This window comes from Anser brachyrhynchus, assembly GCF_964034855.1.
Source record: "Anser brachyrhynchus genome assembly, chromosome: 4".
NCBI lineage: Eukaryota > Metazoa > Chordata > Aves > Anseriformes > Anatidae > Anser > Anser brachyrhynchus.
Window position 1 is genome coordinate 28,913,073 of NC_137698.1, and position 20,807 is coordinate 28,933,879.

Sequence of the window (20,807 nt, forward strand, 5' to 3'; positions counted from 1 at the left end):
TGTATCCCAGTCCCTTCACGGGCTTTTAGCCCGTGATGGGACGACGGGGGCCGGGCCCCGAGCACTGCGGCTCCTCCCCGGGGCGTGGCGGAGGGGACGGGGCCTGCGCCCGGCCGCGGGGCGCCGCTTAAAGGCGGCGGGGCGAGGCGGGGCGGAGCACCGAGATGGCGGCCAGGCGGCAGTCGGAGGTGGACAACGTGAGTGCGGGGCGGCCGGGCGGGGCACCGCCAGTGTGCGGCGGCTGTCACTGGGGGCGAGCGCTGCGCGGGTTCATCTTCTTCTCCCTCCCTCTTGTTGTTTATTTTTGCCTTCAGCCAGCGCTTCGGGCCTCCTTTTTCTCCCCGCTTTGGTCGGGGGCAGGCAGGTGCCGGCAGGGAAGTAGGAGCCCCCCCGCCGAGCGCTGGGGGTATGGAGCCACGGCGGGGTGTGGGCGGCTCCTCCTAGCCCCGGGCCGCCGTCTCCAGCCTGCCCCTAGTGCATGGGCTTTACCGGGTGGGGCTTCGGCTCAGCCCGGTGAGGCTGGTGCTCGCTCTAATTAGGGCGCTTCCTGGGTTTCCTGAAGGGGAGGAAATGCTCGCACGCTGTTCCCGTCCTCCCCGCGCTGCCTGGAGGTCATGCCGCCTAGTGCTTCCTGATGGTGGCCCCGTTTCGGTGGGTGGTAGCCGGCCCCGCTGTAAGGGACCTGCTCACACGTGCTCTGGAGCTTTGCCACTGTATTTTGGAAGCGAGGAGCTCACCTGCTCCCAGCAGGCAGAGGATGTTGTCCTGCCGAAGGAGGCTTGCTGCCTGGTGGAGGAGTGCACTGTTAGCTCCTCTGGGTGCTCAGGAGGAATGAGGCTGGATGGCCTGGCCACTGGTGTGCATGACCTGTGGCTGGTTTGCTTTCAGGCTTTAAAAGTCACACCTGGGAATGGGGCACAGAGCTTTTTTTGCACTCCTACTTATAGGTCTTATACTAGTAACATGAAAAGAGCAATAGCATTTCTAAATCTTTAGGTCTGCAGTAAAAGGTCATCTTACTAGGTGGGTGTTCCAGCAAGGATGGCTCATGGTCAAAGGCTAGGTAATGAGAGGCAGAAATGAGTGAGGAAAAGCCTGGTTGCTCACCTTTGGTTGTGTGAGTGTGGCACTCGCTGTACTACAATAAAACTGAATGCTGGCTGAGATAACGCTGGGTGACTATCTCTTTTGTTGCAGGCAGCTGTCTGTAGGTGAAACAACATGAGGGAGCCAGTCTGGGCTGTTGTGGTTAATGTGAAGTGTGAACCTACATAATGCAGTGAGTCAGGAATTGACTGGTAGGCTGGGCTCAGAGTTAGAGTAAATGGGGTTACATTAAGCTTGCGGCAAGTCGCTAGTGGGGTCCCCCAGGGTTCTACTTTAGGGCCAGTTCTTGTCAATGTTTTTGTAAGTGATCTGACACAGGAGTCAAAGGCATATACTGAGTTCCCAGATGACACTAAACTGGGAAGAGCTCTTTGATTCCCTCAATGGTAGAGAGGCATTGCAGAGAAATCTCTACAAACTAGAGTATTGAGAAATCATCAGCACTGTGAAATTCAATGAGAGCAAGTGCCAGATTCCCCACCTGGTATGGGGTTATCCTGGCTAAATGTACAGACTGGGGGACAGGAGGCTGGAGAGCAGCCCCACAGAAAGGGTTTGAGGGAAAGGATTGTCCTGCTCAGCTCTGTGCTGCTGCAGCCTTACCTCAAGTACTGTGTGCAGGTTTGGGCACCACAGTATAAGAAGGACATAAAACTACTGGAGAATATTCAAAGGAGGGCTATGAGGATAGTGAAAGCTCTGGAGGGGAAGATGTATGAGGAACAGCTGAGGTCCTTTGGTTTCTTCAGAGCAAGCTGAGGGGAGGCCTCATGGTGGCCTGCAGCTCCCTCATGAGGGGAGCGGAGGGGCAGGTGCTGAGCTCTGCTCTCTGGGGACAGTGACAGCACCTGAAGGAACAGCATGGAGCTGGGACAGGGGAGGGTCAGGCTGGGTGTTAAGGAAAGGTTCTTCACAGGGAGGGGGGTCAGGTATGGGGACAGGCTCCTCAGGGATGTGGTCATGGTACTGAGCCTGCCCAGCCCATTTGAGGAAGTGTTTGGGTAATGTTTTCAGACATATGGTCTGACTTTTTTTTTGAGTGGTCCTTTGGGGAGTTTGAGTCCATCAAGTTGTACTCTGATCTTTGTGGGTGTCTTCCAACCTGCTTTGTTTATCTATTTTAATCTATTTTAACAACTCATCTCTCTTCTCATTCTCATATCTAGGAGAATATGCTTATTTGTCTTGATAGACTACTGTCTGTCATGGCAATGAGGACTCCTCAATTTAACAGAAATCCCAGTGGGCTCTGACATGTCATTTTGAATACTTGGATCTCTGGAGTGGGATGGGTGGAAGGGCTTGCAGCAGAAAGCAAGGTTCTGTAGCGTGTCCTCAATGGATGGTTTCTGACTGTTGATCATCTCTGAATGTCTGTGCTGTAATGCCATCACAGGCTGGTGTTATTCTGTTCTGTATACTTTATTCTGGGCTGTAGTTACTACCACTCCAGAGAAGAGTAGTCAAAACTTGATTGAAACCTTAAGTGGTTTTAACTATCAAATCAAACAAGCTATAGCATGGGATACAGCGATGCTAAGAGGAGAAACTTGAGCAGTTTGAGTTGCTGGCAAGCTTGTCATTTGTTCAGCATGCCTGTGCACGATCAGCTTCAGATGTATTGAAGGGCTGAGTTCTAGCCTGGAATGGGCAAAGACTGCACTGGGGTAAGTTTCTTCTCCACAAGAAAAGACTTTCTCTCCACTCAAGCTTAGCTGTAGCTTTAAAAAAAGGCACTACAGGAAAATTACATGGCTGAAACATGCAAGCTGAATGTGGAGGAGAAGAAAGACCTGAATATATGTCACCAATGTGACAAGTAAGGGCTGCATGTGCTCTACTGAAAGCAGAGTCTTGACCAGTCCCTAATTGCATCTTCCCTCTAAATTGCTTTTTTCTTTCCTGGATTCAACTTGAACTATTGCTGGGATGCACACAGTGAGATGTACTGGGTGTCAGTGGCTGGCTCAATTTAAATTGAGATTACATCTGTTACTGGTACACTGCATTTGTCCTTGTCATTCCCTTGAACTTGTCTGGACAAAGACAAGAATAACAACAGACTTCTGAAGTACCTGTATAGGATATATGAAATGGGCTTTAACTGTCATTTCTTGGACCTTCTCATGTGAATGTACTATACTTGTGGCCTCACTTGGGAATGGTGCTCAAATATTTCTAAAGATTGAAAGACTGAGGGCAATGCTGGGAGGTATACTGGTGTCAGATTCCTTAGGGATTGAATACCTACCACAGAAAGATGTGAAGAGTTTGCTTAGAACATAAAGTATCTCCTGAAATACTCATCCTGTTCTTTTTTCAAAGATGGAGTTGCTAACAAGAAATTGCTGTAACTTTGATTCTTTTAGAGCTTACCTGTTTTCACTTCTTCCCTCTCTGTTCCAGGGGTCCTTGGAAATAACACAGAGTTTAGATGATGATCCTCTGCTGGATGCACCTCTTATTTTGTCTCATACACTGCATTCACAACTGCGGCCAAGATTTCATGCTATCCCAGCAGTTTTTCTTGCCAATTTTCTGTTGCTAATACATGTAAGTTCAGTAACCATGACTTTCTTATGAAAATGTACTCTTTATTCTGAATTGTTACCCTTCATGTGGACAGAATTCTCCCAAGACTTGAACGTGCTTTTTTCCCCCAACCAAGCGAAACCTTCCAGTGAATTTTGATAATCTTTATGTTACATGATACTTGATGAATTTTAATTCCAATTTGTTTTTCAGTGCTAACATGCTGCAGCCTTCCTTTTTAGAAAGGAAAGCCTTTTAAATAATGGTTGTTCTATGCTGTTGGAAATGTACTTTTAAAACACTATTGATTCATAAGTGCCTAAGACTAGATGTAGACAGCTAAGATCAGGTTTATGGCACTGCCCTTTGGAGGATGAACTTAATTTCACAGGGAAGACTTAAGGTATTTCTTTCCATGGTAACCAAGCAAGTCAAGCTGGAGTTGCTCCAGGGTTTTTTACATGGTAATGAATGGAGGAATAAGGAATCCATGTTATTTCCTGCCCTGACTGACCTTTGGAGGTTAAGGTGGAAAAGCACAAAGGAAAATCTTGTACCTAACAGCGTGAAGGTCATGCTGAGGCTCATAGACAAATAGAGACTCCTGCATAGTGGTGAGTTTATTCTTCAAAAGCTGAAGACGTGTATTGCTGCTTATGAGCACATGGAAATGAAATGTGAAGAAGATCAGGTAGAAAGCTCAGGCCATAGTACCTAACTGAAATTGTACTTACATAGCATAATGCCACTAATGTAGATATGAAGATGGTGCATACGTAAAGCCAGGGTACTCAAGATGAGATGGTTAGTTTTTTCATAAATGAAAAAATGCTATCCTCAGTGCTCTACAAAACGTTCTCTGCTAAAACTTATCTCAGCTTCTGAGGTCTCCTTAGGTAGCTATGTAAAGCTATTCAAACAATATGCCCTGGCCTCCTAACTTGAGAACTAAAAATCTCCCTCTGTCTAAGCAGACTTATGAAGGACCACTACTGCAGTTCTGCTGAATGAACTGCAAAAATTTCCAATGGAAACTGCGTATCCAGCCATATTCACTTTGCCTACCAGAACATCACTCTGGTGTCCATCCCTCAGCACTTCTGCATTATGAAGGTAGACACTGCTACTGGTGGTAGAGCAGAATCCTGGGACTGCTAATGTATACTGACATAACTGATGTAGCCAAATGTCAGTCACTCTGACCCTAGAAAAATGCTGCTGCTTCTGTACCTATCACTACTTTTTCTTCCTGAAAGTAGAGAAGTAAAGGCAGGGTGAAGAGTCCTGTCCATGTGCAATCTTCCAGGTCAAGTCTTGCTGCTATTCCTGAACCTGAGCAAGTAGCAAGTCAGTCCTTGGAGCAAAATGAAAAAAAACTTTTCTGTTGGTGCAATACAGCAATATGAAATTGCACCCATGAAATGGTGCTGTCTCTTGCTGAAAAGAAGCATGTTGATGGATGGAGAAAACAAGCTTATAGGATTTTTTTCCTTCCCCTGTGCTTCTGTGAATGTGTATAAACTGTGTGGAATATGAAGGATGTTAGGTTAGCTTCCAACAGATGTCTAACTAAAGTAGCAGGTATCCTGGAGAAGGTAACTGTAGGATATGAGTATGTATGAGGAAAAGTTGTAATGCATCTCTAAAATAATTCATGTGCAACTTGGAGTATTTTTTTCTTCTCCTTCCTGTGCCAAGAAATTGGCTTATGCAGCAAATGGCTTCTTCAGTGCAGTTGCTTAGTTACATTAAATTCTAGAGTATCCTTATGCTGGTGTGTGGCTGGGCTGAGTGTTTGAGTGGCGTTTGCCAAGCCTTGCTTTTCTTCAAGGCTTTTGGTTCCTGTCAAAAGACTCAGCAGAACAGTGTAACACATACAGGCTATAAATAATTCCTTTGTATTAACCCTGTTTTTCTTCTGCATATGTACATACATAAAGCTGAGCTTCTTGAATACTTTCTAAGAATATTTTTCTGTATATAAAATTCCTCTGACCTGAGGTGAAAAACCTGTTGTTGGACTACCCTAGAATGTAAGCAAGTTGTTGTCAATAAATGCCACTTAGTAATGCAAGTTGTCAACTTCCTCATGTGTGCATTGCCATAGATTAATAAAGCTGCTAATTGTATCACAGAACTTAATATAGCCATTTGCTGTACTGACATACATTCCTGACGCCAGGAGGGAGTTGAACTAGATGTGTTGCTGTTGTGAAATGGCAATCCTAACAGTAATGGAATGATTTGAGTTAGCTGAGTTATTCTTAGCTCTGTAAGAAAAGGAGGTGGTTAAATAATAGCCTAAATGTTATGTTGATAATCATTCTCCTATTTCATTTTCCCAGTTGGGTTACTTATCTCCAAGAAAACTTTTTGAATTTAATGTGTTTAAAGTAATATCCGTATGGATAACATACTCTTTGCTCCCCTTTTCTTTTGCTCCCCTTTTCTTTCACCTTTACTCTACCTATCCTCTATGACATGGTGTTGCTTTTATGAACTGATGATTGTGTGCAAATTGTTCCCTCCCCTTTCTTGCCTCCGTAGCCCCTCCATCACTTACTGCATTCACCACTCAAGAAGCAAGCTAAGGGCAGTTCATATCAGATTACATTCTGTGAACTTTTAAAGTTGCTTGGGAAATGACAAAATAGCAAAATGAGTTCAAGGGAGTAGGAAAGGAGGGTAGGTTCTTGGATATCCATGGAGTTAAATACAGGTAAACTCATGAGGTAAAGCAGCTTTGAAAATAAGATGTTCCTCCATCTTCAGTCCTGTTTTCTGTGAAGTATAATATACGATAATATACAGAATCTTGGAAGCTCATTTTAAGCTAAGAGTATGAGGGGGGTATTAAAGCTTTGTAGGCTTAAGTAAAGTGGTTTTTTATCTATATAGAAGCTTTCAATTTTCTTTTGTGTTGGTGATTTTTTTTCAGTCTGAAGAATGAAACAGTATTGGAAAGTACCATACTTTGTTGTTTAGTGAAAGAAAATGATGGATACCATCTTCTATGACTAAATATTCCGCAAGGGTCTGAAAAATAAAAAAAACTGTCCCTCTGTGCTTACATATACCCCCAGATAATCTGCACTAGAAGATAAAAGACTGCCTTCTAGTTGGCCAAAGGATTGCATATGCTGCTCTTAACTACTGAAGCTGAAAGTTCAGTAAAAAGTCTAGAAGACAAGTTATAATGCCACTAGCCTGGTCATTCTGACATAAATTCTGAGCAAAATGGAAAAATCTGGTAGTAATCATTCTTCAGTGTATTTACTAGCTCACAGAGGTATTTACCTGGTGTTGATTACTTGCTCTGTAAGGTAGAATGTTTGTTTCACTTGCTTTAATGTTAACTTAGAGATTCTCGAATGGATTTAAGAAAGTTAATCTTTATTTATGAAATGTCAAACTCCCTCTGTTTGGAGAAAAATGTAGACTATTCCAACAAGATGAGACAGTCCTGGAGAGCAGTAACAAGTACAAATGAGTGAGTTGAAAAACTTTTATGTACATCTTTTTTCCGTTAAAGTAAAAAACAGATTAAAAAGTGTCCAGGACTCAAATTCATTTACTTTGAAAGGGGTACTCATTTAACAGTGTAATCAATCTGGAGGAAATGCTAAGAAGAATGGTTCTCAAGTTTGTTCAACTCTGCTCAGTCATGAGTGTTACTGGAATGATATGTAGTCATTGTGGTAAGAGCATCTAATGTTTGTAACTTCAATAAAATCAATTCAGAAGGTAATGCACAATTACAGAAGTCTTTTTATTGTTAGATGTTGACTTTTAAGAGTGTTTTCTCTTCCTTTCTCTTCTAGGTTGCTTTTGTTGTTCTAGCATTTTTAGCAGCTATGTTTTGTTCTTACCCTAATCCAAACCAGGATAAGTGCCCTGGAAACTATACTCACCCACTTAAAGTGCAGACTGTCATAATCATTGCAAAAGTAATTCTGTGGATTCTGCACGTGTTTTTTGAACGATACATCCACCACCACCACAGTAAAGTCAGAAGCAGAGGTTACTTCTCAATATATCGATCAACAAGACATCTAAAAAGTCTTCCACTTGTGATTCACTCTACAGGTAAAGTCAACTTGTTTTTCTGTTCTTTTGTAAAGCCTTAAATTTTGATAGGAGGAAAGACTGAAGAGTTATTTAACATACATTATGAACTTGTTACAAATACTCATAGCCAAATCTTTAAATGCTATTTTAGTCAGATGGGCTGTCTGAGTGTTCTGTCCTGCCAGATGCATGTCGTAAAGAACATGGTGAAAAAGTGCCCAGAAGTGTGAGGCTGAGTAAGACATCTAGTGATTTGTAGTCTTCAGCCATAGAATACTTAGCCAGCAAGGTCTTTGGCTGCTAGTGATAGCAATTTGCATACTGATTTATCTAGTTGGGTAAGTGGCATGACTGCTAATCTGTTAATCCTTCTGAGGAGTGTAGTCTTCTTTGCTTTTCAAGCTGCATTTTAAGTAGAAATGGGTGGATCACCTGTTGCTCAACAACTGTCTCAAACTAGTCAAACAATTTTCTAATCTTCAACAGGGCTCTATAACATTTGGCTCTACTTCCTACGGCTTTTTCTTTGTTTGAACAGTGTGATGTATGACACTTCCCTGGGGAGCCTGTTCCAGTGTGCAACCACCCTCTCTGTGAAGAACCCCCTCCTGATGTCGAGCCTAAATTTCCCCTGCCTCAGCTTAACCCCGTTCCCGCGGGTCCTGTCACTGGTGTTAATGGAGAAAAGGTCTCCTGCCTCTCGACACCCCCTTACGAGGAAGTTGTAGACTGTGATGAGGTCTCCCCTCAGCCTCCTCTTCTCCAGGCTGAACAGGCCCAGTGACCTCAGCCGTTCCTCGTACGTCTTCCCCTCCAGGCCTTTCACCATCTTCGTAGCCCTCCTCTGTACACTCTCCAACAGTTTCATGTCCTTTTTATACTGTGGTGCCCAGAACTGCACACAGTACTCGAGGTGAGGCCGCACCAGCGCAGAGTAGAGCGGGACAATCACCTCCCTTGACCTACTAGCGATGCCGTGCTTGATGCACCCCAGGACACGGTTGGCCCTCCTGGCCGCCAGGGCACACTGCTGGCTCATATTCAACTTGCTGTCTACCACAACCCCCAGATCCCTCTCTTCTAGGCTGCTCCCCAGCGTCTCATCGCCCAGTCTGTACGTGCAGCCAGGATTTCCCCGTCCCAGGTGCAGGACCCGGCACTTGCTCTTATTGAACTTCATGTGGTTGGTGATCGCCCAGCTCTCCAACCTATCCAGATCCCTCTGCAAGGCCTTTCCACCCTCATTCGAGTCCACAACTCCTCCAAGTTTGGTGTCATCAGCAAACTTGCTCAAAATACCTTCTATTCCTACATCCAGATCGTTTATAAATTTGAGGGGCTTTTTCACATTTTAGTGGTAGGGGAACAGGAAAGAATGGTCTTTCACAATATTTTTCTTATCTGTAAATCTGAATAACTGGAGTATAATTTTTTTACCAGCCTTGATAAATTGTGGTACTACTGCTCTGCTAGCTTTCCACCCAGTCACTAAAAGATCTAGTCACCTTGAGTGTAAAACTTCAGGCTATGGCCACTAGGTAGAGCTCTGAAGATAAAAGATGTTTTTGGAGCATGTTTTTGGAGTGAAAAGATTAGGCTACAGCAGGCTTATGGATGTTTCAAAATAGTAAAAGGACTATTCTACCTGTTGAAATCTGGATTATTAAACTCAAAAGCCCTGCTTCCTGTCCTAGGTTGAGTCCGTGTCTCCTCTTCTGTACCAGCTGTGGGCAAGTGTAAAAGTTCAGGTGCAATCAGATCTATGCTATGAACTTATGTAAATCACTTCTAGATCAGAAGGTGGTGTGAGCATTGCTGAGAACTTCCTGCTGTGCTAACTGCTGCTGCTATCACTTCCATCCTGACAGTTCAGTTGCCTAATGTAGTACAAAAGAACTTGAGTTCCCTAGACACTTCAATGGTCTTAATAAATTGAATGCTTTATCCAGACTGGTTATAGCATTTCTAGGGGGGGAGGGAACCTTTTTGTATTCTGCATCAGAAGTATGCTGCACTGTATGAGAAGAGGGGCTTTAAAGAACTCAGAACAATTCTTAGGTCTATAACTAAATGTTTATTATCCCTGACTAATTGTACTCACTTCAAATTTCTGTAATCTGCAAGTGTTAAAATAATAGCCAGGCAACTGGAAGCCTGTGTAGATATATCTCTGTGTAAGGAAGGGGTTAGCAGTTGTGGTTTCTTTTATTTAATAACCTTATATTTTTTTATTTAATAACCTTATATTTAAATACACTGAAGGAAAATACTTCTCATTTTGAATTATGACTGGTGTTACCTTCTAGGAATTGGGGAAAAAACTATAATCTTGAAGCAGTTTTGAGGATGGATAGTAGCTACAAGGTTAGAAACTGTTTAAGTGAACACATATCTATTAGGTGTGCCTAGTCCACTTCTTCACCCTTCTTTTAAGTTGGAAAAATCAGTAAGAACTCATTCTGTACCATTACAATGAAATGCTGAAAGAAAACTTCATTTCGTTGCCAGCAGTTGTGATCTTGCATCAAATGTAACACTTGTTTTTCTAGGTAATGCAGCCCTGCTTTTGATTCTGTCAACCCAGCATTCCTTCCCTGATCACAGTAAAGTGTACCTGTATCTTATCTTGGGAGTCCTCGGTGTGGAGCTGATTAGTTCACTGACCTGCCTGGTGATTTACACAGGTGAGATGAGCTTTGCCTTGTTGAGGAGTGCTATAATGGCTACTGAGCTCTTTTGTTTGCCCTCAGAGTAGTGCAGCTGGGGTACCCCAGGATGTTTAACTGCAACTATAAATACAACATAGTTTTGTGCCTGTAGAGGAACCAAGGCAAATTCCTGACAAATGGGTAGGTTGTCAGGCTTGGTTTGGTTTTGTGGTGTTGTAGATAAAAGCTGTTAGCTTAAAGCTGTTGATCCAGTGAAGTGGCAATAAAAACAATTGTTGCAGAAGTATTCTCTGAACAGGATTGTTGGTTTGGGAGTGTGTCCTCAAATGCAGTTGTGAGCTGTGAAGCAGTGAGAGATGGCTTTATCAGATGTTCTAGGATTTACAGTTGGAACTTGAATAGCTGGTAGCGTGGTGTGCCTTCATCTACAGACTTCTAATTCTATATTCCCTTATTTTCCTCTTTACGTGGTCTTACCTCAAAAGCTGCAGTCTCTCCATCACTGAAAGTGAAGAATTCCCTCTGTTTTCTAAATATAATGTCTCTTATTTTAGTGTTAGCAAATATTCTAAAACACTGCATAAAATTGATGCACTGCTTTGTGCTGTCCCTTTCTTGTAAGGCTGTCTTCTTTTAGGTTTGGTATAACTTAGCAGGACTTCATAAGCTTCCTTCTATAAAACTACAGTAATAGTATCTAAAATGCTGGTTGATAAGTGTTTGAAACAAATGATGTTCTAATCTCATCTTAAAAGCTATGTGGGTTTATGGGTCATGTAGCTGCATTGAAAACACTGGAAAAGGTACATAACACACAAAAAAGCAATTATCCGTAGTTTTCTTTGTAAAACAAATGCTTAAATGCAATGTGTCTGACATGACATTCTGGGTCTTGAGTTAGATGGTTTGTATTTCTGCTTCTGAGGTGCTGCTTTTTATTTACAGCTACAAACAAGGAGATGACAGCTTAGTTTAAATAGCCTCAGTAGCACTGGTTTCTCTAGTGGAAGGAAAAAAAGATGAACAAAACTTAAGTTTGCTCCTGACTTTTAATCAAATAGCAGGAAGGTGGAAATACCTGAAAACACCTCCTTCAGGACTGCATCCTTCCGGACTGCGTGCAGCTTAAAGGAAAAGCTATTTCTACAGTCAGTGTTTTTGTCATAATCTGACTTCTTTGTGGCTCTGTTATATATTGATTTAGAATAGTTTTTCTTGTAGAAGAGTTTTGGTGTGTTCTTACTGATGTGGTTGATGCAAATACTGCCAAATGGCTCGGTCATCTGGGACCTAAAACTAGTCAAGACTCTTCCTGGCACACTATTGAAGTCAAAACTCAGCAAGAAATAAGGTTGCAGCTCTAAACTACATATCTCTTCCATAAGGGTGCGGAGGCCTGAAGGCATGTAGTCTTGTCAGGCTTTGCCCATTTAGATGGGCAAAAGAAGAATGAAGAGAGCAATGAGGAGACATGAGCACGGCCATCCTAGAGAGCTATTCCAAGAATGCTGGAAATCATCCTGTCTTAGCATAAGCATACTTACTTTGCTGGGAAACTCCAAGTAGAGATAAGCTACAGAACTTCAGTGGAACTTCAGGAACTCCAGTGAAACAGTATTTCTTACTGAGGTCTCTTATAGTTCAGAGGTATAATATGCATCTCTTACCTTATTAAAATAGAATAAGTCAAGGTCAAATTCCTTGTAAATAAGTCTGAGACTGGAGTTTCTAAGGAGTTTCTAAGAGCTCTCAAATGACCTGTCACCAGGCAGGTTATCTCCCCTAGCTTGTACTACCAGTGCTTGTAAAATCCATTACCAGTTTATACTAGGAAGATACAGGGTGTGATGTTTTTCCAGATTGAGCTGAAGGAGGCTTGAAGGGTCCAGTGAGTGGTGGAACCAAGGCAAAGGAGGGATGGAGCTGCACCTCAAGTAGGGAGCAAACTGTCCCTTCTGGCAACAGCTACCTTCCTTCCTTCCTTAGCAGCCCCAGGAGAGTAGTCTACGCTTCATTCTCTAAAGCTTGATTGCTGTACAAAGCAAGGGTTATTTTATATAACTAGAGTTTAAGTTATATAAACAAATTTATGTAACTTGCCTCAAGATGGGGAAAACTTCTCTAATCAATCTAGATTGCCTTTTCTAGTGGGTGGTATAACTTTTCTTCCATCCCAAAACATGTTGAGGTAAGCTAACAGACTGCCTGTATATCTCTTGGATGTAATGGTTGTTTCTGAGGGTTTTGCCTTTAACCTTTTAGGCATCAAACTAAAGCTCTCCTGATGTACACAAAAGTATTTGGTCAGTTTTTGGAAGACTGTTGTGACTGATACACTTTTCTGTCTCAGAGCCCTCTGTGACAGGAAACATGAAGCCTCCTTTGTAGGATACTCTAAGGACAGTCCCCTGCAGTGTTGGAGCGTCTCTCTAAGGCAAACACTTAGATACCACTAACTGTTCAGATTTTATCACTAATGTAGCTCTAACTCAAGGAGCAACCCTGGGGAGATTAATGTGACTCCACTGTGAACTCATGATGATCAACCCCTTTTTTGTGTTAGTATATTACTCAGAAAGTTTTTCCTCTTCTGTGGAATCATTTCTTAACTGCTAGTGATGTGTAAACAGTTACCTGTGGAATGTTATAATGTACGTGACTACTGAATGTTATAATGTACCTGACTACTTTTTGTTTAACTATTACTATATTTAATGCCTCACAAATGAAAGTTGCATGGAATACCTGATTGTGAATTTTCTGAAACACAAAATAGCTCCATCAAGCAAGAAGTCTCCAGAATTGCAATGGCCCTTGAAATATAACTGCTGTTCTTAAAACATCCTCGGTTAGCAGTGTATGCCTACATGGATGTAGGATCCAGAGGTGAGGGATCAAATCTACATGGAATTTCTAGGATTATCCTATAACAGACTTGACATACATAAATCCTTCAAGTGAGGTAAATGTGCCTGGAATGAAGTATGATATAGATAGCTCTAAATGTCAGCGTAATATCTTAAGTTCCTAACTGGTAGGGCAGAGTTGAATGTTCAAAGGTTTACTAAATATATGTATCTAATGACTTCCTCGCATATTTCTAATATCACTTTAATAAAAGACTAACATTCCCACAAGTAAAGTATGTTGGAAACTTCTCATCTATTCTGTTGTGGTTTTATTTGTAGAGGAATACGGTCAAAGAAATAACTAACCTTTGAGCCCAACTTGTAGCTAACCTCTGGAGGGTCTTAGCATTGTTTTAGGAGGGTGGCCTATAGTAAACCCTGTGATACTATTGACTTCTAAGGACAGCCTTTCTCTGCTGTAGTGTAGATTTCTCATGGAGCCAGACTGAATTTTTTTAGTGGTATTAGATGTATTGCTTCACAAGTACCCCTAACTACATAGTTGAAAATATGTAATCTGGATCTCTGCAGTACATTCCCTTCAATATCAGCTCCTGATTAAGGAATAACTTCAAATATTTCCAGCTTCCTTCCACAAATAATGCGAGGGGTTCCTGCAGCTTCTTCCATCCCCATGGTACATGTGTTAAATTTAGTCTTAAACTTTATTCACAGATGCCGAGGAGTGACTTGGTTTTGATAACCCAACGTTGTGAGGCTCACAATATGAAGCTGATCAAAGAGCCACTCTGTTTCAAATATTTAATAGATTTCTGTACCAAGTCTGCCCTAGTTTTGGAGCATGCAGACAAGCTGCTGCTTCATTGCAGGTAGTCTAGTTAAAATACTATTTGAGAGCTCAAAGTGGAAGTTCTGACCTAGATACTAAGTCAGAAGTTCTGACCTAGATACTAGTATAAAAACTTTCTCCTATTTTTATTGCACATTGTTTGATTTGTGGCCTGAATTTGGAGATCAAATCTCAAGCTTCCTCTGAGGAAACTAGATCTCTTTTCCTTCCCTTAGGTGACAGACTGTGCTTTACAAGCTAAGCAGCAGGTTCAGGTCTTCACTCATTCAGGTCTTCACTCAGTCTTTTGAGGGGCAGGACTGAAAAAAAGGTGTGTGGAGGGGTGGAAGCAAAAAAAACCTCAATTTGTAATCCCAGCTATACCAGAGAATAAGTAGAGATTAGGTTCTGCTTTTATTCTTTTTTTACTTTTTTTCTACCTAATCCCATGACTTATTGCCTTTCCATCTCATATTCTAAGGTGAGCATATATTCATCTGTTACGGATTTGTTTTTAACTTGGAGCCTGGTGATAAAATTTCTTGGTGGTGGTAGTTTCCTAATACTTTATTAAACTTTTTTCAGTGAAAATAAGCAACTTCAATCGTGCAAAGCCAAGACCTGACATAATTGAAGAAGAAAAGATGTATGCTTACCCTAGTCACATTACTTCCGAAGTTGGATTCAGGTAAGATTTTTCTGTATTAATCTTGCCATGTGTTCAACTATGGTATATAGTCAACACTGACTAGTGTAATTTTACTACTTCATGTAGAAATACTTGTATAGTTTTCAGTTTGTCAACCAAAACAGGTAAGTGAAGCTATTTCAGAAAGTTCGTTGAGGCAAGAAAATGTGGGCAGTTGATAGATGAAGAAAAACTTTGTAGCTTTGTCCTGTATTAGCAGTTAGACATGAGATTCTAGCAAGGGATTTGGAATATATTTCTAGTTTGCAGGGTAATTAATGTGGGTAAGCCACTTGAGAGAAAGATTGTCAATAATACAGGGAAGCTATCCAGCATTAGCCTCACTCACAAGTAGTGAGTCTTGTCCTACACAAAGACTGTCCTTTGTGTACCTTCTCACTGCTTGAACGTCTTCCAGTTGCTGAAATGAGATTGGTAATGACAACATGAAGTCAAAGTTAGCTTGGATTTCCACACATGAATTTATTTTGAAACTTTGTAATAAAGCATGACTTACTTAGTAAAAAATTGAAGTGCAGAAGTCTAGGGATGCTGATATTTCAGCACTTCCCCAGGTGTCACAAATGCAGGCTGTACATGCTCTTACCGAACTTGGAATTAGGTATCCAGGATACAGGAAGGATTTAGAGTTGTCTTGATATTTTGATACAATGTCTGACTTCCATATTGATATCAACATCATGGTGAATGCATGGGGGACCTCATTCCTTTCTCATTCAGCTTTTCCCCTGAGAAATCCTCAAGTGCCCAGAAAACAAGTTTGCAACAATGACCAGCTGAGGAAAAGACTCTGATCTCTTGATTAAAGAGTGCAAACTTCCTGTGAGAACTGATTGCAAAATAGTTATTTTAATTCAAATCTATACAGCTCTGACTCTCTTTCCCTGGAGAGCTAAGGTCTATTGAAAAGTGAATCCTGTCAGCCCTTCAGCTGACCTTGAATGCTTTTTTAATACTATGACCTCTACAACCTAAGCTACTGACCAGGAGCTGTTCTGGTGCTTTAAGTTGGTAGTGCAGATTACCAGTTAGGGTTGCAAATTTTGTCAGACTTTTTTCCCAGCTTGACCACGGTAGGTTTTTAATTGGACTCAAGTCTTTTTCCACTTAATCATAGTTCTTATAAAGTACTCAGAATAACAACTTAAGGGCGATGTTACTCCATAAAGTGCTGCAAGGCTGGGGTGCAACTTCCTGAGTTCTGAGATACTCACCTGTGTGCTGAGAGCAGACTTCCAAGTCAATCAGCAGCAAATAGTGAGTGAGGGAAGGCAGGAGTATTTGCCAAAATTTCAGTGCTTGTCCTTGCTGTTTTAAGTTTCTAATGTCAGGTTTGACAATTCCATACAGAAAAGGTGGCATGGCTTTCTTAGTTGGTACAATTCTGGCATGTAGTCTAGCTCACCAACTTAAGTTGGTTAAAACAAGTAAGCAGCCTTATTATTTTTCTGTAACTGCCTTACAGGAAATATGTAAATATTGCTTATGCAAACATGTCATGAAGTTTAGCCAGATCTTTTGCTCTTTCTCATTATCCAAAAATGAGGCTAGACAGATTGCTTCATCCCTGAGAAGCAGTCAAGATCAACACAAGTAAAACTGAAGAGCAGCTTGTTACAGTATGGGTTAATCAGCAGTGACCTTTCTTATATCAGAAAGCTATTATCTCTTACTGAAACATGTATTTACTCTCTTTTTCTTTCAAGGGAAAATTCAAGTTTAGAAGAGATAGTTGAGAAGCAAGGAGATGTAATAGAGTATCTTCAGCGACACAATGCACTGCTCAGCAAGAGACTATTGGCGCTAACATCTCAGCAAATAAAAAGTTAAACTTTGGAAAACTGTTGTTGGAGCACGAGGGAATATGAGGCAATGCAATATCCAAACCGTTTTGTACAGATGACTCTCTGATCATCTTTCACACTTCAAAATAGAAGTTAAACTGGAAGCATGAGCTCTGCATATGCTGTAAGCCTGTTACAATTGGACATTCTGGCTTCTTTCACATCAGTTCTGAAAGATCTGGAGCTTCAAGGATTTTTAAATCCTAATAGGCTATGCTGCAGTTGGACTTGATGTAATGGTTTAACTTCTTTCAGTTGTTGCTATTATTTTGCCCTGCTGTAGTCTTGAAGTACTTTATATTTCAAGAATACAAATTTGTTCTCAAGGAAAAGGTAATTTTGCAGAGGATGTCTTCATGGTTTTCAGTGCTGAAGTTGGGGACAAGACATGTTCTATTGCAGAATTCCATTACTTTCAGTGTTAGAGATGGTATACTTCATGAATTCTATACAAAATGTACTTGCTTTCTAGATCTGCCCCCTTTTCTCCTCTGCCAAGAAAAGGAATGAATTGTTGCCCATGCCAGCAGTGAAACTTGGCATCCTGTTAAGAAAAACAAAGGCACTGAGTGTCCTAAAATGGTATATTTCACATGTGGTACAAAAGAAGGTCATGATAAGCAATCTGAGCAGCTCTTCAGAATGCTGGCTCTAAATCCCCCAAGAGGTGTCTTCAGGGCTGCTGACATTCTTTTTACTGAGATTCTGTGTCAGCAAAGACTAAACAGATCCTTGTTCTGCCTTCTCTGCCTACTGAACTAACACAAATACTTGAAGCAAGCTCTCAATGACCTGGTAAGCAATTTGTGTTGAGTGGCGTTTCAAGTTAGATCCTGTACAAGATGCTATCACAACTGCACTTACACTTGCTCTACGTTTTGATTCTTCAAAAATGACAGCATCTTAATGAAAATGTTGCAATGTGTATGTGGGTGGTGTAAAAAATAAAGAAGTCTTCTGGAAGTTGAAGAAACAAGAGTCTGCAGATCTAATAGCATGGATTTATTGGGAAGGGTGGTAAAAGAACCATTCTCTTCCAGGTACTACTTTGTCTACCAATGTAGACTAAGCATTATTTTAGAAGCCAATATCTATGGGAAGACAGGGTAATCGCTGGTCAAAACTCAGAAGAATGTTTTCATGGGAAGTGGTCTTGTGGTTGAATGGGGGTGGGAGGGAAGACAATCTTTCTATTTTGGTACTGGGGCACAACTTTAGAAATAACTGTTCAGTTTGTAACAAATATGGAGGTTGATAAACAAATATTGGGGATTTTGCTGCTATCCAACACTAAACTGTTCCCCTTAGTTGTTGTTGGTTTTTTGTTTTTGAAAGTAAAACCAAGATTTTATAATAAACATGTGAGGGATACAAATGTTTTTGGTTTTAGAACTCAGGTTTTGATGTGACTGTGTATTGATTTATATAACTTCTATGAAAAACAGTGAAATGTGACTGTGAAGTTCATGCACAATAAATGCAACTAAGGAAAGTGTGAAATCTGTCATTAAAATCTTCTCTTCAAGACCCTGGAATACTACTCTGAACAACTGTAAGTTGCTGAGACAAAAGTATTTTAACATAGAGCTCTAAGTGAATCAAGGCTGAGATGTCTGAACCTGATTTGTATATTACTTCCCCTCTTTTTCTTTCTTGAGGGCAGGGAGGCTATCAATGGGATATAAAGAGTTCTAAGAAAAGCTGAGAAACCAGTAAGCCTGATGTCTGCATGCTGGTCGAGTGAATGAGAACCTGAGAAAGTAGAATTAGGGGACACAGGTCAGCATGCCTTACAGTAAAGGGAAATCCTGCTTTACAAAAAGCCATTACCGTCTATAAAGTAAATTAAGTTCAGGGGGAGGCAGTGATAATTTGCTTGGATTTCTAAAAACAAACATGGGGAAAAATCCTTAAAGGAAGCAGCTTTAGAGTAAAAGCAAAGGCCCTTTCATATCTAAATCTTGCCTTAGAAAGGAAAGAAGTAGGGTTATGAGACAATTACTGAGCTTGGTAAGGACAAGAACAATGAAGGAAAACAGTAAAATAAACTAGTGACTAATAAAATGATGGATGAAAATATAGACAGATGTGTAAATTTTCTACAAATTTAGGGTGACAATTTGTGCAATTGTTTTGAGATCCTGATAGTTTGGTTTCATCTTCCTTTTTTTTAAGATGTCATGGAGCAGATCATCTTGAGTGCCATCACACAGGACAATGAAGTGATCAGAAACCTCCATGGGTTCATGAAGGGCAGGTCCTGCCTGACTAGCTTTATCTGCTATGACAAGATGACCCACTTAGTGGATGAGGGAAAAGCTGTAGATGTTGTGTACTTGGATTTTGGTTAAGTGTTTGACACCATCTCCCACAGCATTCTCCTGGAGAAGCTGGCTATTCAGGGCTTGGACCAGTATATGGTTGGCTGGGCTCCGAGAGTCCTAGTGAGTAGACTAGTGTGTCTAGTTAGTGGCTGGTCACCTGTAGCGCTGCTCAGTACTGGGCCCAGTTTTTAGCGTTTTTCTTTATCATGGATCTGGATGAGGGGATTGAGTACACCCTCAGTATGTTTACAGAGGACACCAAGTTGGTGGGATTGTTGGTCGGCTTGAGGGTAGGAAGGCTCTTGCGGAGGGACTGGGGTAGGCTGGACCCATGGGCCACATCCACTTGCCTGGCATTCAGTAAGATAAGTGCCAGGTCCTGCCCTTGGGGTACAACAACCTGCTGTGGGCTTGGGGACAAGTGGCTGGAAAGCTGCCAGCAGAAAAGGACCAGCAGAAAGGGGCTGGTCAACAGCCAGATGAATGTGAACCCACAGTGCAGCCAAGGCCCAGTGGCAACCTGGCCTGCATCAGAAGCATTATGACCAGCAGGATGAGGGAAGTGATTGTTCCTTTATACTTGGCTCCAGTATGGCAGCTGAGGGGATGGGGGCTGTTTAGTAAGGAGAAGAGGGAGCTGCAGCGAGGAGGATGTCAGTCAGCAGGACAGCAGGGATGTGGTGGAGTCACCACCTCAGGCGGGGTGTGGAGGTGGCACTGGTGGACACAGTTCAGCGATGGGACCCGGTAGGTCAGGGTGGTGCTGGGTGAGCCTGAGGACCCTTCTCCACCCCATGGCAGCCAAGCCCCTGTCTGCAGCCAGAGACTGAGGGGCACCTCCTGCCCTGGTGACAGGGCTGGCACAGGGCACACTGGGTGTTGTAGGCACTGCTAGGCTGCAGCACCTGCGGGTGGCCAGGCGTCTGCTGGATACTGAGGTGGCCAATGCCATCTCATTGCTGTGCTGGGGCACAGGTGGTTATCCACTTTGCTTTGCAGATCTGCAGGAAAGCCACCCGTAGGTTTGGGAGGCTTGAGAAGTATTTCCTAGTGCCAGGCAAAAAGTTCAGGGCTGCCCCAAAACAGTCGCATCATGGGAGTTTTTAAAATCTCTGAATGGGCTGCTGGTATGGGCTAAATACCTTGTATACATCAAAGAGACGTGGTGAGGATCTCTTGTGAATGCACATCATATGCAAGGGAAAGGCTCTCAGCGTTTGTGTTTTGTTTCTCAGTAGCTCATCATGGAAATTACTCTGGCAAACACCTCATCTCACAAAGGAAATCAGTGACTCCAAAAGACTTGAACAGAATTCTCATCTTTTAAGGCTCTGTTCAAATATACAGCAAGCAGGCTTTCCCCATGGAAGGTCATTCTTAATCGAAAAAAGGAAAGTGGTGTCAAGGCACAAAGGCATGTGGGTAGACAACGATCTGACCTTGAGGTGGCTTGGGAGACATAAAAAAGCATCATCAGCACTGGAATTTGTTAGCCTTTTAGGCATCACGGCTAACTAAAGACAGGCTGCTGGAGTTGTTTCCCACTTTGCACAAATATTTTGCAAGCTGATGGCTAGCAAGAAAGATAAAGGCCATCTACAGCAGTAAGAGATCAGTATGCTAATTGCACTTGTCTGATGGTAGTCAGACACTTGGAACTTATTTACCATACTAATGCTTCTCCCGATTGACATTGATAAAAATCTTACGTGACCCTTAACAAAATATGGCTTTGCGTGTCCAGATACGGAGGTATTTATAGCATATGTATGTGGCGTAAGGGAAATATTTCCAGTCTTTATTCTTCTATAATTTCCTTTTTTCCATTCTGGAAAGGGAAGAGGTGAATTGTTTA

At 42.0% G+C, this 20,807-nt stretch overlaps 1 protein-coding gene across 1 annotated transcript; it reads left to right on the plus strand.

The window, feature by feature from the left end:
- Positions 1-63: 63 nt before the first annotated feature.
- Positions 64-18,123, plus strand: TMEM192 (transmembrane protein 192). Its single transcript, XM_080591803.1, has 6 exons — positions 64-197; positions 3,514-3,660; positions 7,461-7,725; positions 10,257-10,391; positions 14,661-14,763; positions 16,491-18,123. The coding sequence occupies exons 1-6, from the start codon at positions 165-167 to the stop codon at positions 16,612-16,614; spliced, it is 807 nt and encodes a 268-aa protein (XP_080447929.1). The 5' UTR covers positions 64-164; the 3' UTR covers positions 16,615-18,123.
- The last annotated feature ends 2,684 nt before the right edge of the window (positions 18,124-20,807 follow it).